Below are 13,893 nucleotides of genomic sequence, written 5' to 3'. Positions count from 1 at the left end.
GGGGGGGGGGGAGAGAAAAGGAAAGCGGAGCGATGCGGTAATTACAATAACATCGATGCGAGAGATTGTTATGAATTTTCATCGCATCTCGCCAGGATCTTCGTTACGACAACGCGCCGTGCGCTGTTTTCCATCGCGCGTAAAATTACAAACGGACGTATACGCAGGTATACACGACGCGTTTCTAGTGAAACGCACGAGAGAAATCCTGGGTCCGGTCGGGGGGAGTGGGAGAGGGTAACGAAAACACGCTGAAAATGAATGCGATATATTTGTCCGATCGAGGAACGAAGACACACACACACACACGCGTGTTTTTACTGAGAGCCTTCGTGGCCGTCGCGATCAGTCGAGACGATCCGTCAAAGCGGTCGTCGGAGCGAATCCCACCTGTTGTCAATGCGCATTACGAAAATTCCGGCGGTGTATCCGCTATGCAAAGGGACACTCGGCGAGAAGCAGGCGCGACCTGGCAGTTTCGCTGACTCGCCGGACGTCATCGTGAGTTTCCATTAATTTTGGTTTAAATGAACGCTCACGACAGACGCGCAGCAATCATCTACGTTGTGATTTCCGTGAAATTATAATGCCGTGTGTGTGTCCGTGTATCATAGTTTTAAAGTTTCGGAAGGAAACTTCTTCTCCATTTTTCCGTAGATCTTTCGATTTCTTAAGAATCTTCTTTACGGAATAAAATAAATATGGCAAGTTTAAACCGAACACACGTGAATTTGTCGAAACGATTTCCGTAACACTAGGACAGAAACCGAAGAAATCCGCGGAAAAATGGGGAAAAACGGCCCTCTTTCCGAAACTTTGAAACTGCGCTAAAAAATAGATTTGATAATAATTGCTAAAATTTGATGAATATTTGCCGAACAAATATTTAATTGCTGCAACCAAATAATTCAGTTCAGTATATTGTATATATTATATTGTAGTTCTGTATATTGCATATTTAGTATATGAAACTAAATTATTTGGTTGTATCTGGTTATAATTAAATATTTGGTCGGTAAATATTCGTCGAATTTTAGTACTTATTAAATCTTTTTTCAGTGTATATGTATGTATATATATATGTGTCGTGGCGGTATTAATTATGCTGTTATTTTATTTTCTCGTTCACGTCGAGAACTTTTCTATCGTCGAACGCAAAGATGAAAACGCGAGTCGCGTGATAGCGACGAGAACGAGCGCCAGTCGGTGCGAAAAGTAGGTGTAGACGCTTTGTATGACACACTAATCAGCGGATGCTGATTATTACTGCGACATAATAAAACGCGTTTCACAGGGAAGCACGCGTTATCTTAACATAGTTTACCCGTCAAATCACTTTCTTGGGGACTCTTTTAAATTTTAGCTGTATGTTATTGAAAATATGATCTACACGTTTATGTTAGAACAGAAGTTAGAAAATGATTGACTATTTGGAAGCTGAGATATCGCGATTAATGAAATCCGGTACTTTACGGACCAACTACCTTAAAGTCCAACACATGGCCGCGAATTTAACAAATTTTTAATATCACGATAGTTCCCAATAAGCGCGATTAACACTTGTTTTTTCCTTCTCCGTTCTTTTTTAAACTTCTTCATGCGCGCCGTCTTTGTCGAGTGAAATTTTGCAATTTTAAAAAAGCGACTGCGCCTTTCACGCGCGACGTGCGCGAGTGCCATCATTTTCGCGTTCAAAGGACCGACGCGGACCTCGTATTACTCGAGGAATTATCGCGTGCACGTCGTAATCCCGCGTTTTGATCTCAATTTGTCGCGTTTGCTCGTTACTGCTGGCCGCTAGAACTGCTCGTCGCTTGCTACGATAGTTCAATCACCTCACTTCTCGCAGCAGCAGTAACGGCAGCAGCCACGACATGTAATAACTCAAAGTGCATTACACCTCGGGACGCGCAATTACGGGCAATTACTCCTTGAAGTAACCCGGCAAGCTGCCACCAAACATTACCGGGTGCAAGTACCGGAGGTGAACTCCCAACCATCGACGCCTATGGCAGCCTGCCGTGTGCCGACATTTAGTCAGACGAGGGCCAGAAGAAACTCATTCACCACGAACGAGCAGGAGCGGATTGGCTCGGATCGGCGCGCGATGACCCTGATCATCCTCGACCGGGGCTCGGATAGGCGCGATTCTCTCCTCGAAATTCCCCGGTTTTCACAATTTCGGTTCGAACCGGATTTCAATTCTACCGGGCGCCGGGAATACATTTCGCGGGCGCAATCCGCGCTTTAAACTCGCGAATAAATGCAGAGATCGTTCCTTTCCACCGTGACGAGATCCGAATTCATCGGGACGGCATCCATTGTGAATCGTGCATGTTAACTTTGTAGTATTTAGAAAAAAAATCACGTCTCTGAATATAAATATCGTTCGAATTTATCTCCCCTCTCTCTCTCTCTCTCTCTTTCTAAATCAAACAGACTGTAGCAAATTGTAATCGTACATTGTAATTGTAATTATTTCTCGCGTTTGCACCTGAACAAACTATTTCTTTTATTACAAACCGATTTGAATTATCCTTTTTTTCTTATATAAAATTTGTAACATTAAAAAGTATACACCATATAACGTTCTAAGAGGATCTTAAAGCGATCTTAGAGCGATAACAAAAGCATTTCTTCCTTCCTCTCTCTTCACTTTTTCTTTCTCTCTTACTTTCATTCTAGCTCCGCACACGTCGTATACAAATTTGCCGCGATAACAATTTCTCAGGCAATCCGCTCCTGCACACGAGAGCTCGCCGGATGATGCGCGCGCTTGCTCGCCGTCGGGAGACACGACGGATACTTTGTACTAGTTTTTCCAGGCCGATCCTCTGGTCCGTGGCATTATTATGTTTTCTCGGTACGGGTAATTAGGGTGGACATCGAGCGCATACCGGGTGACCGCGGCACGGGGAAATTGCCCGGGTTTACGGCGAACGTATGCGACGATCGACGACGTTGCCAATGGCGCGAGACTTTGGCGATGGTCGTATCGGGAGGAAATATGAATGTATAACGCATCGATCTTACATGACGGATTCCCCGGAGGAATTCAAGTTGATTCTGCTGTAGCGTTGCGCAAACGCCCCGTGGCATCGATCATTTTTCGGTTATTAGCGTCGAGATGTGAAAAGAATTATTCGCGAGTCCAGCCTTTCCCGCGTGTCTAAATATCGCGGGCAAATTCCTGCTGCGAAATGAATAATCATAACGATAATTACGGAACATTCCGCGTTTGTTCCCGTAATTAATCTTACGATCGTCATTGGAACAGCATCGACTTATTTGGTAAATAATATCGGGATTGCCGAGAACATATTTGCTCGTCGCACGCGCGAGTGTCCGTATGATATTCCGAGATATTTTTATTAAATCGCCGTAGGGTAGCGGCGCACGATGCATTATTAAAGAACGGCGACGTGTAGAACGGAATAAACTCCGCGAAAGAGAGAGGGAGAGGGAACGAGAAGATAATAAACAGGAGCCGGATAACTGAATCGCTGTTATTTCACTCCGGGACTGCGACGCTGAATTCATTTGCCATTGCGAGCAAATATCGATGGCTATAAGTAATTTATCACGCAATCACGTGGCGTGTCGCCGCTGTGATCGAAACGTTATTTATCTTAATGTTTTTCGTTATTTATGTACCCGCTCGCGCGCGTTCGTAGCAGTGCTCCGTCGGTGTAATTACTGTTACGCCGGATTAAACACAGGGGAAATTGTGAAGCTCCATTGATACGCGCCGCGTTGTTTCCCGGTGCGCCGATGCATTTTTCACGCGCTCTGCTAATGCACTTCCGCGACGAAATTGAAAAGCCTTAAGACGGGGGCGGGGGAAGGGATATTTTGCGAATTGTTTTCTTTTATTTCGGTAAACTTCGCCGGCGACGATAACAGCGCGAAATAACGCCACGATGTAATAAGATATCCACTCGCTCGAACGAATTAGAAATTGTCTGTCGTGAAACAATATCCCGCGTCGAAGTAGTTGTTGGTCCGTAACAATGTTGTTTGAAAAGTAATGGTTGATACAACGCGAAGAAGATCGAAATCTGTGCGAAATGTTTATCAAGATTATTTACGATATACAGCTTTGACTATAACGGGAGAATATCGCTCAAACTTACATAGAAGAAAAATGCTAGATTCAAGTAAGTAATTGCTCCAACATTTCTTAACAAATTTTTACTTGGATCAATTTTATCTTTAATTCAAGCAAAAATTTGCTAAGGAGCATTGGAGTAATTATTTACTTGAATCTGCGCACGTAATGTTTAAAAACTCATAAAGAAATAATCGCTTTTCGCTTTGATGTATAATATTTTTAATTGGAATTATCTGTGTTAGCTATCTAATTAAGAATACATGTATCGATAGACGCACACGAATGCATATTATCAAAGAAATCATCGTGACGCCAGATTTTTCCTTATTTTTCTCTATTTATTTTGCATTTTTACGTCTTGGTATCTCTAAAGTTATTTAACTATTCCGTTAAAAAAAAAATATTTAACCAAGAGACAAAACGGAAAATATAGCGCGGGCAATGTTTGCCAAATCTTGACAGGTTAGTTGTCATATATTTCGATCATTACCGAAATTCTGTTTTTTTTATATATGAACTTCCGGGAAATGTACTTGTAATACATGTAAATAATGCTAAGTTTGACTTCAGTTATTTCAGCTTTGATATAATCAATCCTTTTCTAATTTCACGGATGTGTGGATCCCGTTCCGACTGTAACATGCTGTTAAAATTGGGAAAGATCCCTAAGAAAATAAATTTACGGATCAATTACCCGAAATACACGCATCTCGAACGTACGCGTATTTTGAGACAAGTGCGATGAATCATTTACCCAAAGAATATGGTCGCGAGCATAGAACTATCGTCAGAGCGTCAGAGAATTGAACAACGAAAATACCAACGTATTTTCATATTATTTACGTTACCTTCCCAACGAAGAGAATTGATTCTGTCCACGTGCAGCTTGTTTTACCTACCGGTGGCCGATTTTTAATAACCACGCGCGGGGCCCGTCCGATCGCATCGTCGGACGAGCGACTTCATCGGGACGATCGCTTTTTCCGCTCAGCGGCGAGAGAGGCAGAAAGAGGGAGGAAGAGGGAGCGGGGGACAAAAAAAGCGAGGGGTACATGGCGTTAGAGCAGCTGTTCAGCCGCATATGCGACCTCCAATAAACCGAGACGGGATTCTCATATCGAAGCGCACCGAAGTTGCCGCCCGAACGCCAAGGCGGGCTGTAATTTAACAATGACAGCGACAACTGCGGTGCCGATCGTCTTTATTTCCAGTTTTCCCGGCTCGGGACCGGTCCGGGAAAACCGACGAGAAAAGAGTGGCCTCGCGTGCGTCGCCGTCGGTAGAAGTTATCTTACGATCGGCACGTGACAAATGATAGCGCGCGCTCCCTGCAACACGCTCCGATTATTGGCAGGCCCGCGAGTGCCGGATCGAGTTTGGCGACCTACGCCTCGCGATGATCCCGCGTCGACGTCGGGAGATTTATCATTTTCTGAACGGACGATATCGAGACGGGAGCGTGACGTCGGGGATAGCTCCGCATAGTTTCCACCGGAGTGATAGATGGCCGCTCTAAGATCGCGGGGCTTCCGTCATTGCACCTATTCACCGGTACTTACGCGCCGTACTTCTTGTCGCGCTATAATAGCCGCTTTTATCAACATCGCGCGCGAGCCGCTTGTTTCAACGTGGTTTCAGCGTGGTTCCGCTGTCGCGTCACGGAAAAGTTGTCGCTATTATCGATAACACGTCGCCCCGTCGAAACGTTCGCCGTCTGATCGAAATATCACAATCGGAGCTTTTTATTTATCTTGTCGGACTATCTTTCTCTGCCTCTCTCTCTCTCTCTCTCTCTCTCTGTCTTTAATTTAAATCCAGGCTCTTCAACTATTTAAGAGGATTACCAACGCAACATATATAAATGTACATTCATAAATCTTCTTCCTATCTAATAAAATCCTGTAAAATGAAATGCAGGAGAGACAGGAGCCAGAAATCATACAGGTTAGTTGTCACGAAGCTTATATTTCAGTAAATAAATAAAGGAGCATATTGTTCTCTACAGTGTAGGTTGATGATATCGTGTTGGTTGAGCGTACGAAATAATTCATGGATAACGCATTGCGCACGTGGTATTTATGAACACTTTTTTCAAACTGGATGTAGCGAATAAATCTTTTTCCAGTCTCTACTTTTATTTCCTGTATTCGTAAGAAATATTGTAGTTTTAGCTTATTTTTAGCCTGTATTGAGTTAACCGTTATCCCGACAATGCTTAGAATAATAATTTCTTTCATTCGCAATGATCGCAATTGACTCAAATGAGGTGGATGTGACGTAACTAACGCATGTGCACGGAAGCACACGCATGAATCATTGAATTTTGTTAGAATCAACCGGTTACGTTATGAAGTTGTGTTCACGCAAATATAAAGGTTTTAGTTAGATTTTAGTTGGTTTTTTTGGTTGCCACGGCTCGAAAGCGTGACCGAAAAACACGTGGAGGTAAAACTGCACCTCGACTAAGCGATATCGTTAACTTTAATAATATATTAAAAGAGGAAACTTTCAAAGAGAATGTGCAAATCTTGTTTCTTTTATGTGAAAGATATGTGACAACTAACACAGAGTAAGGGGTCAATTGTCCAATCACGCGATGTCGCTTTCAGTTCAATAACTTTATTATACGCGAATAAATATAATGCCACTATTTTTTCAAGCTAAAAGTTGCAGCTACATAAAAATGTACACGATATTATAAAATATCATGTACATTTTTTTCTTTTAATTCGAACGTAAAAAGTGTTCTGACCCCGATCTCCGTTATCACTCGCACATTTTCTCATTATAGCATTTTCTCATTATGTCAGAATTATCCAGTTTATATATTTATATGTTTCTTTTTCTCTTTTTATCACTAGCATTGTTAATCATCAATTTTCTTTCAATTCTGCCCATTCATAAACTGATCTTGTAGCGTTCTCATAGAGTTTGCCCTAGAATAATTAATAAAAGCTTTTATCTCTCCCCCCTCTCTCTCTCTCTCTCTCTTGCTTTCGCGAAGAATAATTCAAATTTATATTAAATTCGGAGAGCCACGGATCAATTTAAATTAAATTTTTGGTTCGCCCGCGTGTATCTCGGCCACGTCGTGGCATTAACGTTATCGGATTTTACTATGATTGTTGCACACACACACACACACGCACGTGTGTTCCGGCATACTCGATAATCATACGTTGCATACGCGGAAATTTGAAATTACTGTGCGAATAAATCCCCCGTCCCTCGCCGATTAAAATCGAGCGGGGAACTACGTGGAAAATATGAATTTTTATCCTAATGGCGATCCTCGGAACTACTAGCGTCTGTAACTCCGCGCTGTAACGGAGAGAGATACGCGTACTGCGAAATATATACGCATACGCGAGCAAACGTACGGTAGTGTGTATGTGTGTGCATTCGCTCATCTCTCCCGAGAGACGCGTCCGCAGAAATATCCTCCAAAGTCCGACGGAGTTTCAATAAACGACGCGATGCGCCTTCGTGCGCGTCCGCGATCCGTTATAACGACGCATCGCGGTAAAAAGCTGGCGCACGATGTAACGTTAAAAATTAGAGAATCTCCGTAGCTAGCATGACGGGGGGAAAGAAGAGAAGCGCACAGAAGGAGCAGCGCACAAGAGGCGGCGTATTCTTCCGCGTTACGCATCCGGCGAGCATTTTCCATCCGAGACAGCGGGCTGCCAGTTATCTCTCTCTCTCTCTCTCTCTCGCTAAGGCTAAGGCTCTCGCTTATGATTCTCCTCCGTCATGGCGCAAGATGAGCCGGACGTTTTGGCACGGCTCGGTAATGGCATTGTATCAATACTGTTTCATCTTGCCAAGAGACTCCGCTCGCGAGATATCGAAAGAATTGGCAGCGGTATAACGGACGGGCGGGAATTTTCCGAGGGGGATGATATATAGGGGCCAGTCAAGCTCTCTCGAATGTCCATGTAAGATCCATTCGGTACGAGGAGAACGGTGGGATGAAAAGAAAGGGAGGAATCACTTAGAAGGCCGTCCGCGAAAGCGAGAGAAAGAGGGTGGAGTTAGAACACGAGGAAGGCCCGAAAAGATCGGATAGAGAAAGTCGGATCCCGATCTCGAGAGTGACAAGCGGCATAATGGATACAAGAACGAAAAAAGAGAGCGAACGGACGGTGGTGGTGGAAGTAATCCGGAGCCTTAGACAACGGAAGCGCCGACTTTGATTTTTATTGCAGATTTATGTTGCAGCGTGTGTATTGTTTCTTATCACATTTTTGTAATTCCCTTCTGAAAAAGTAACGTGAACTCTTGTGTCGTATAACACCACGCAAAGTGCCGAGGCGATTTCGCGATTTTTTCGATTGAACGAATGAATATTAATTGTTATTGCTAAATATATAATTGTCACACACGTGTATCTTCAAATATGAAGAGGAATAGGTAATGAAATATTATAAGATGTATATATATATATTTTTTTTTTTTAATTCCCTTCTATAAAAGTAAACTCTTGTGTGACGTGACGTAAATCGAAAGAACTTCGCGATTTTGCCTTTTTTTTGTTTGAAGGAACAATTATTGATTATTATTATTAATCAAGTAATTATCTCATATGTATTAATATTCAAATGTAAAGAAAAATATAGATAATAAAATATATTATAAAATATAGATTTCCTCTCGTACTCCTCTCGAAAAAAATGTGTAAACTGCGATATAAATAATGCTTTCGTTTTTACCTCGTCCCTCTTACAATGTCAAATTATTTTTTCCCGATTTAATCGCGTAATTCTCGTGATAAACGCAAAGAAGCGTCTCTCTTTCGCGACAGTAATTAAGCAACAGCGGAGAAAACGTTGCTGTAAAAATGGTTGTACGCTATCGATCGCGTTTTTCTTCTTCTTTTTTTCTTTTTCACAGTGGAAGGTCGACCGTGAAGAGAAAGGGAACGAGTCCCGGGACCGCTAAAGTGACGCGAGATAATAGATATAAGGCGGGAAAAAGCCGAACAAGGATGGAAATCCGCCGGGCGACCGCAACCGGTGAGAATCCAGGAAAATCCGTCCACTCACGGACGGTGCGATTAATCAAAGCCGCGCGACGAAAATGAACGCGGCGCAATTTCGAACGTTACTTACTTTAAAGGAAGGAGCGAAGGACGTAATTAAATCGTACGAAATGCCTTTCAGGCGTCCGGCAAATGAAGTCTCTCTCTCGCGCGCGTTTTTTAAAATAATAATTGAAATATGTCGCGCGCACACGTTGCGCGAAACTTCGATAAAAGCAGCGACGATCGTTTTTATATAGCGCGATGACAAATTGCCGAACGACTAGACGGCAACTTTTGCAGAATTAAAAATTGGGGAATTGGGGACGCGCGCGCGCGATCGTATAAATTGACGTCATCGGTGTGAACGAACGGCATAAATTTCATTAATGTCGTTACGTAAGGGAACAAAGAGATTTCCTCGTTGCTCCTTTCCTTTTTTTAAGCGACGCATTACTTCTCGGCCGGATGATAAACGATGCTCATGATCGACCGTGATTCGATAGAAACTGCGCTGCGCTCGTCGTCCATTAACCCTGGTCCTACGGTTGCGTAAGAGACGATCCATAGATCTCCCCGCCCCCTCCCCCTTCTCTCTTTCTCTCTCTCTCTCTCTCTCTCGATCGAAAACAATAGTCCTTAAGAAAGACTGCTCTCACGACACATGGGAAAAAATTACGCGCGGGGCTCACGGTCTTCTCGAATATAATGATATCTGTGCATACGGTGATACGAAATTTATAAACGCGACCGTCCAACGGCCGGCGACGCTCAACGAGAATGAAAAGCGCATCGCAAATTTTTGCCGACGGTTGTCTCTCGTACGTTCATTCACATAAAGAGATATTTGTATCGTCATTACGCATCAACGCAAACAGAGAGAGAAAGAGGGAGACTATCTACACTGAAAAAAGAGCCCGGCTGGACTTACCTGACGATGGCGGCCAAGCGCAAAAAATTTTGGTCGAAGAATGCGAAATTGTCAAGTTCTGATGAGCCAAATTCGGTTCTTACAACCGGAAATTCCGTTTCCTTCAACCAAAACTTGCTCGTCCGTCGTCAGATAGATCCAATCAAAATCATTTTTCAGTGTGATCCATTAGAACCTATCATTTTCCGAGGTTTCCCCCGCAAAATCGCGTCGTCCTTCGAAACATTTAAGGTATGTTTCTCTGATCAACGCACGTAACTTGTCATGGAGTGCTCGCTACGATATTGTCAATAACGTTTTAACACCGGCGCAATGGTTGACGTTAATTGAAACGCCCAGAGAGAAAGAGAGAGAGAGAGAGAGAGAGAACGAACCAGATCAATTCCACTTTCAACGTTCACATTCGAGCTGGATATTACGAGCGAGTTATCTCTCATCCCCCCTCCCCCTTTCTCTCTCTCTCTCTCTCTCTCTCTGCTTCTCTCGATCCAACCTGAGCGCCTCGATTAGAGAAGCTCGATCGCAAAAAGGACGACGACGGCGTCGCTTAATGAGTGAAAAACACGAGTCCGTCGCACAGAGAGCGCTCACCTGGCTTGATCTCGCGGGGATAAACATGCGCCCACGAACCGTCCGCAACGAGCAGCAGCAACGCCAGCAGCAGCAGCGGCACGAGGACCACCGGGATCCTAACGACGCGCGCCAAGGTCATCCTCCGCTTGGTCCCGGCGCCGACCGAGGAGCTCCTCTGTTCACCGGCGGCGAAGGGTCCACAAGAAGCACTGATCGTCGCCGAGGCGAGGCCCGGGGGAAATCGAGGCAATCGATAAATCAGCGATCACCCGACACCGTCCGTCTCCGAGCGGGTTCGAGAGAGAGAGAGAGAGAGAAAGAAAGAAAGAGAGCGAGAGACGAGCCGTGGGTCCGACCTTCCGGCGGAGGTCACGCACGCTTGCAACGGCCCGCTGACGGCGGCGGCCCCCGCGACCTCGGGACCTCTCAAGTCCGGCGGCTCCGGCGATTTGAAGGTGTGCGTACCGCGAGTACTCCTCTCGGCTCGCTCGCGAGTGTCCGCGGCGACCAGGCGAGTGAGTGAGGATCGAGTGAGTGAGGATGGACTGACAGACTCGTGCGGGCGTACGCACGAGTCAATGAAGTGAGTGGTACTTACCCGTAGGAGCCCTCACCTTACCCAACTCGGACCACCTCGCCGCCTCTCGTCTCGCCTCGCTCCTCCGCACGCCTCCTTTTTACCTCTCTCGACCGGGCTCTCTCTTCTCCTGGTTCTCGTCTTCCTCCTCCTCTTCTTCTTTTCCGTCTTCTTCCTCCTCTTTCCTCCTTCTCTCCTGCGAGCTGCCGCTCGTCTTCTCCTCCTCCTCATTCTCCTTTTCCTCCGCCACCCGCATCTCTCTTATTCCTTCTCCTCCTTCTCCTCATTCTCCTCCTCAAGTCGTCCGTCTCTCTCTCTCTCTCTTCCTTCCCCGCCTTACGTTCGACTTACAGCACCGGCCGTTAATTGGGGAACATTTGCTGGAAATTTCATTCTCGTCGATCAAGTAATCCGGTACGCTCAGGTAATTCGTGCATCGAGCTGCTCCTCCTGATGCGGTTAATGTGTGTTGATCTTCAATCAAAATTTGATCGATGCACGAACGCCGATTCGCGGAGGGAAGTCAGTTTTTTCTGGAGAATTCTGCATCGTGCGCAATTTCGGGCTCAGAGAGAAAGAAAGAAAGAAATAAAGAGAGAGAGAGAGAGAGAGAGAGAGAGAGTGTATGTGTGTGTGTAGGATAGAGCAAGGCTAAAACTTATATAATTTATATAATAAATTAATTAATATCTCAAATATCATTGAAAATGTTTTCTAATAAATATCATAGAATAAGAAAAGACTATATTATTTTATCTATTTTATCTGAAATAATAATAATGATATTTTTTACCCTACCTCCGGGGTAAAAAATGTCAAATAACAATCGCAAATAAAAAAAATTATATCCATTAAATTACTGACTGATGGCTTTATTAACTTATTGGTTATGTAACTGAGACCCTAAAGAATGCTCGAGCAAAAGTACATAATAATAACTTGTATAGTTTGTGATGTATTTGCAGTAAAACTGAAATTGGCACTTTTAGTCCCTCCCCCTTGCCTCACCGCGAATATCTTTCCGACTTGTTGTTCCTGCGCGATCCTACTTGTTACGGTTTGCGCCACACGGTTTTCGTGAGAGCGCGCCACGCTCAAGGATTTCAAATCTCAGGAGCCTCTCCGCGATATCGTCTTACCGTTCGCCTTCATCACGAATCGAGAATCCCGCAAGCAATTAACGAACTTCCGGAGGGAACGATAATACGCGATATTATCGAGTCCGCGCGATGCGATGTTTCGTTATTTTCGCGGCAAGCGATCCTATTCGGGCGATAATTCAAAAAAGTTATTTAACGACGGGAAATACAATTCGCACATTCTACACCGAGACATGCAGCATCGGTACACGCGCTAATTGCACAACGGGTTAATTAAACAATTATCTCATTATCTGCCTCGCTTCAAAATTCCTACAAAACGCGCAATACACACGCAAGACCGAACATTACACTCCACCCATTCGTGAGAAATGTAAACAAAATGCACAGTGAAGGATCCTCGCCGATCGATGCCGGGGCAGAAATAGCCCATTGGGGGAACTGGTTAATCGCAATTCGGATAAATTTAAATCGGGCCGCGAGAGAGGGAGAGCCGGGGGAGGGAGAAGAGGATACGCAGATGTGTATCGGCGTATTTTCGACACTGGCAGGTAGCATTCTTTCCGATGCGCGCATCGGCCTTTTGTTCCGGCTCTTTCGCTCACTTACCTTCCTCCGACCGCCGTCGCTTCTTAGCATCCGCGGCGCGCTGTGTGTTCCCACACGTTTAACTCCGCCACCTCCATTTATCCGGCATCTCTCCGTGCAGTATCGCCGGTAATCCTTCGCGTGCAAACATCCTCCGGACTCGCTCTCATCCTCGGGCTCGCTCGCTCGCACGTGCGGACGACACGCGATAATTTTATTCCGGCGCTACACCTAAATAGCTTCGTTACTCTCTCCCGGACGAAAACAACACCTCGCGGCCACGTTGTCCTCGAGGATTCTCTCTCTCTCCGAAATCTACAAAAGATCCTTTACAGTTGAAGCTGCTTACTAATGGACATCATTACCGGGCGAGATAGTCGAAATTACTCTTATCGGCCTAAATTCAAATGTGCCTTGATGGCCTATCTTGAAAATTCAGAAAAATAACTACGACACATTGAAGTGGTCACTGTGTGAAGGACGTTGATCTCTAGGACAACCTCTAAATAAATATTAGTTGTAACAAAGTAATATATGATTTTAAAGCAATAAAACAGCTTCTACTATGACGACCAGTGTAACCATAGATTTGATTTATTACAATCATGCACAGCTCTGTATTTTCTACTCATGTCAGAATTTTTTATTCTCTTTTATGCTCATCCACTTCAGTTCCTTAAATATATTAATTGTTACTGCGCTTGAGGGAAATTTTCCTTTTCTCAGAGCACCGAATAAATAACTCTCCCTCTCTCTCTTTCTCCGTCGGGTATTGCGTGCCAACCGATATTCGATTTTCTCTCGCGAGGTTATTGAAATTTCACCGCGAAAGAACACGAGAAGAACCTTCCTTCCCTCCGTTTTGTCTGTGCGCGACGCGACGGATGGAAAACAAGACGCGATCCCCATCACTTATTTCCCGGCGTCTCTCTACCGTGGTCGCGGCGCCGCTCGCGGAGGCATCGCCTGCGGTCCGTTTCCGCGGAGACCCCT

The 13,893-nt window shown here is 44.7% G+C and overlaps 1 protein-coding gene across 1 annotated transcript in view; it reads right to left on the bottom strand.

Annotated features, from left to right (window-relative positions):
• The window catches only part of LOC106746171 (kielin/chordin-like protein), a gene marked incomplete at its 3' end in the record, with an annotated part of 39,314 nt that extends 26,950 nt beyond the window's left edge, over window positions 1-12,364 (bottom strand). Inside the window, 3 exon segments of the mRNA XM_014622424.1 lie at window positions 10,654-10,810; window positions 11,420-11,547; window positions 12,352-12,364. Coding sequence (XP_014477910.1) covers window positions 10,654-10,810; window positions 11,420-11,547; window positions 12,352-12,364 — 298 coding nt within the window.
• Between the last annotated feature and the right edge of the window lie 1,529 nt (window positions 12,365-13,893).

Source organism: Dinoponera quadriceps, unplaced genomic scaffold (genome assembly GCF_001313825.1).
Source record: "Dinoponera quadriceps isolate SergipeBrazil2010 unplaced genomic scaffold, ASM131382v1 scaffold566, whole genome shotgun sequence".
Lineage (NCBI taxonomy): Eukaryota > Metazoa > Arthropoda > Insecta > Hymenoptera > Formicidae > Dinoponera > Dinoponera quadriceps.
This window is presented reverse-complemented; position numbering and strand designations above follow the sequence as displayed.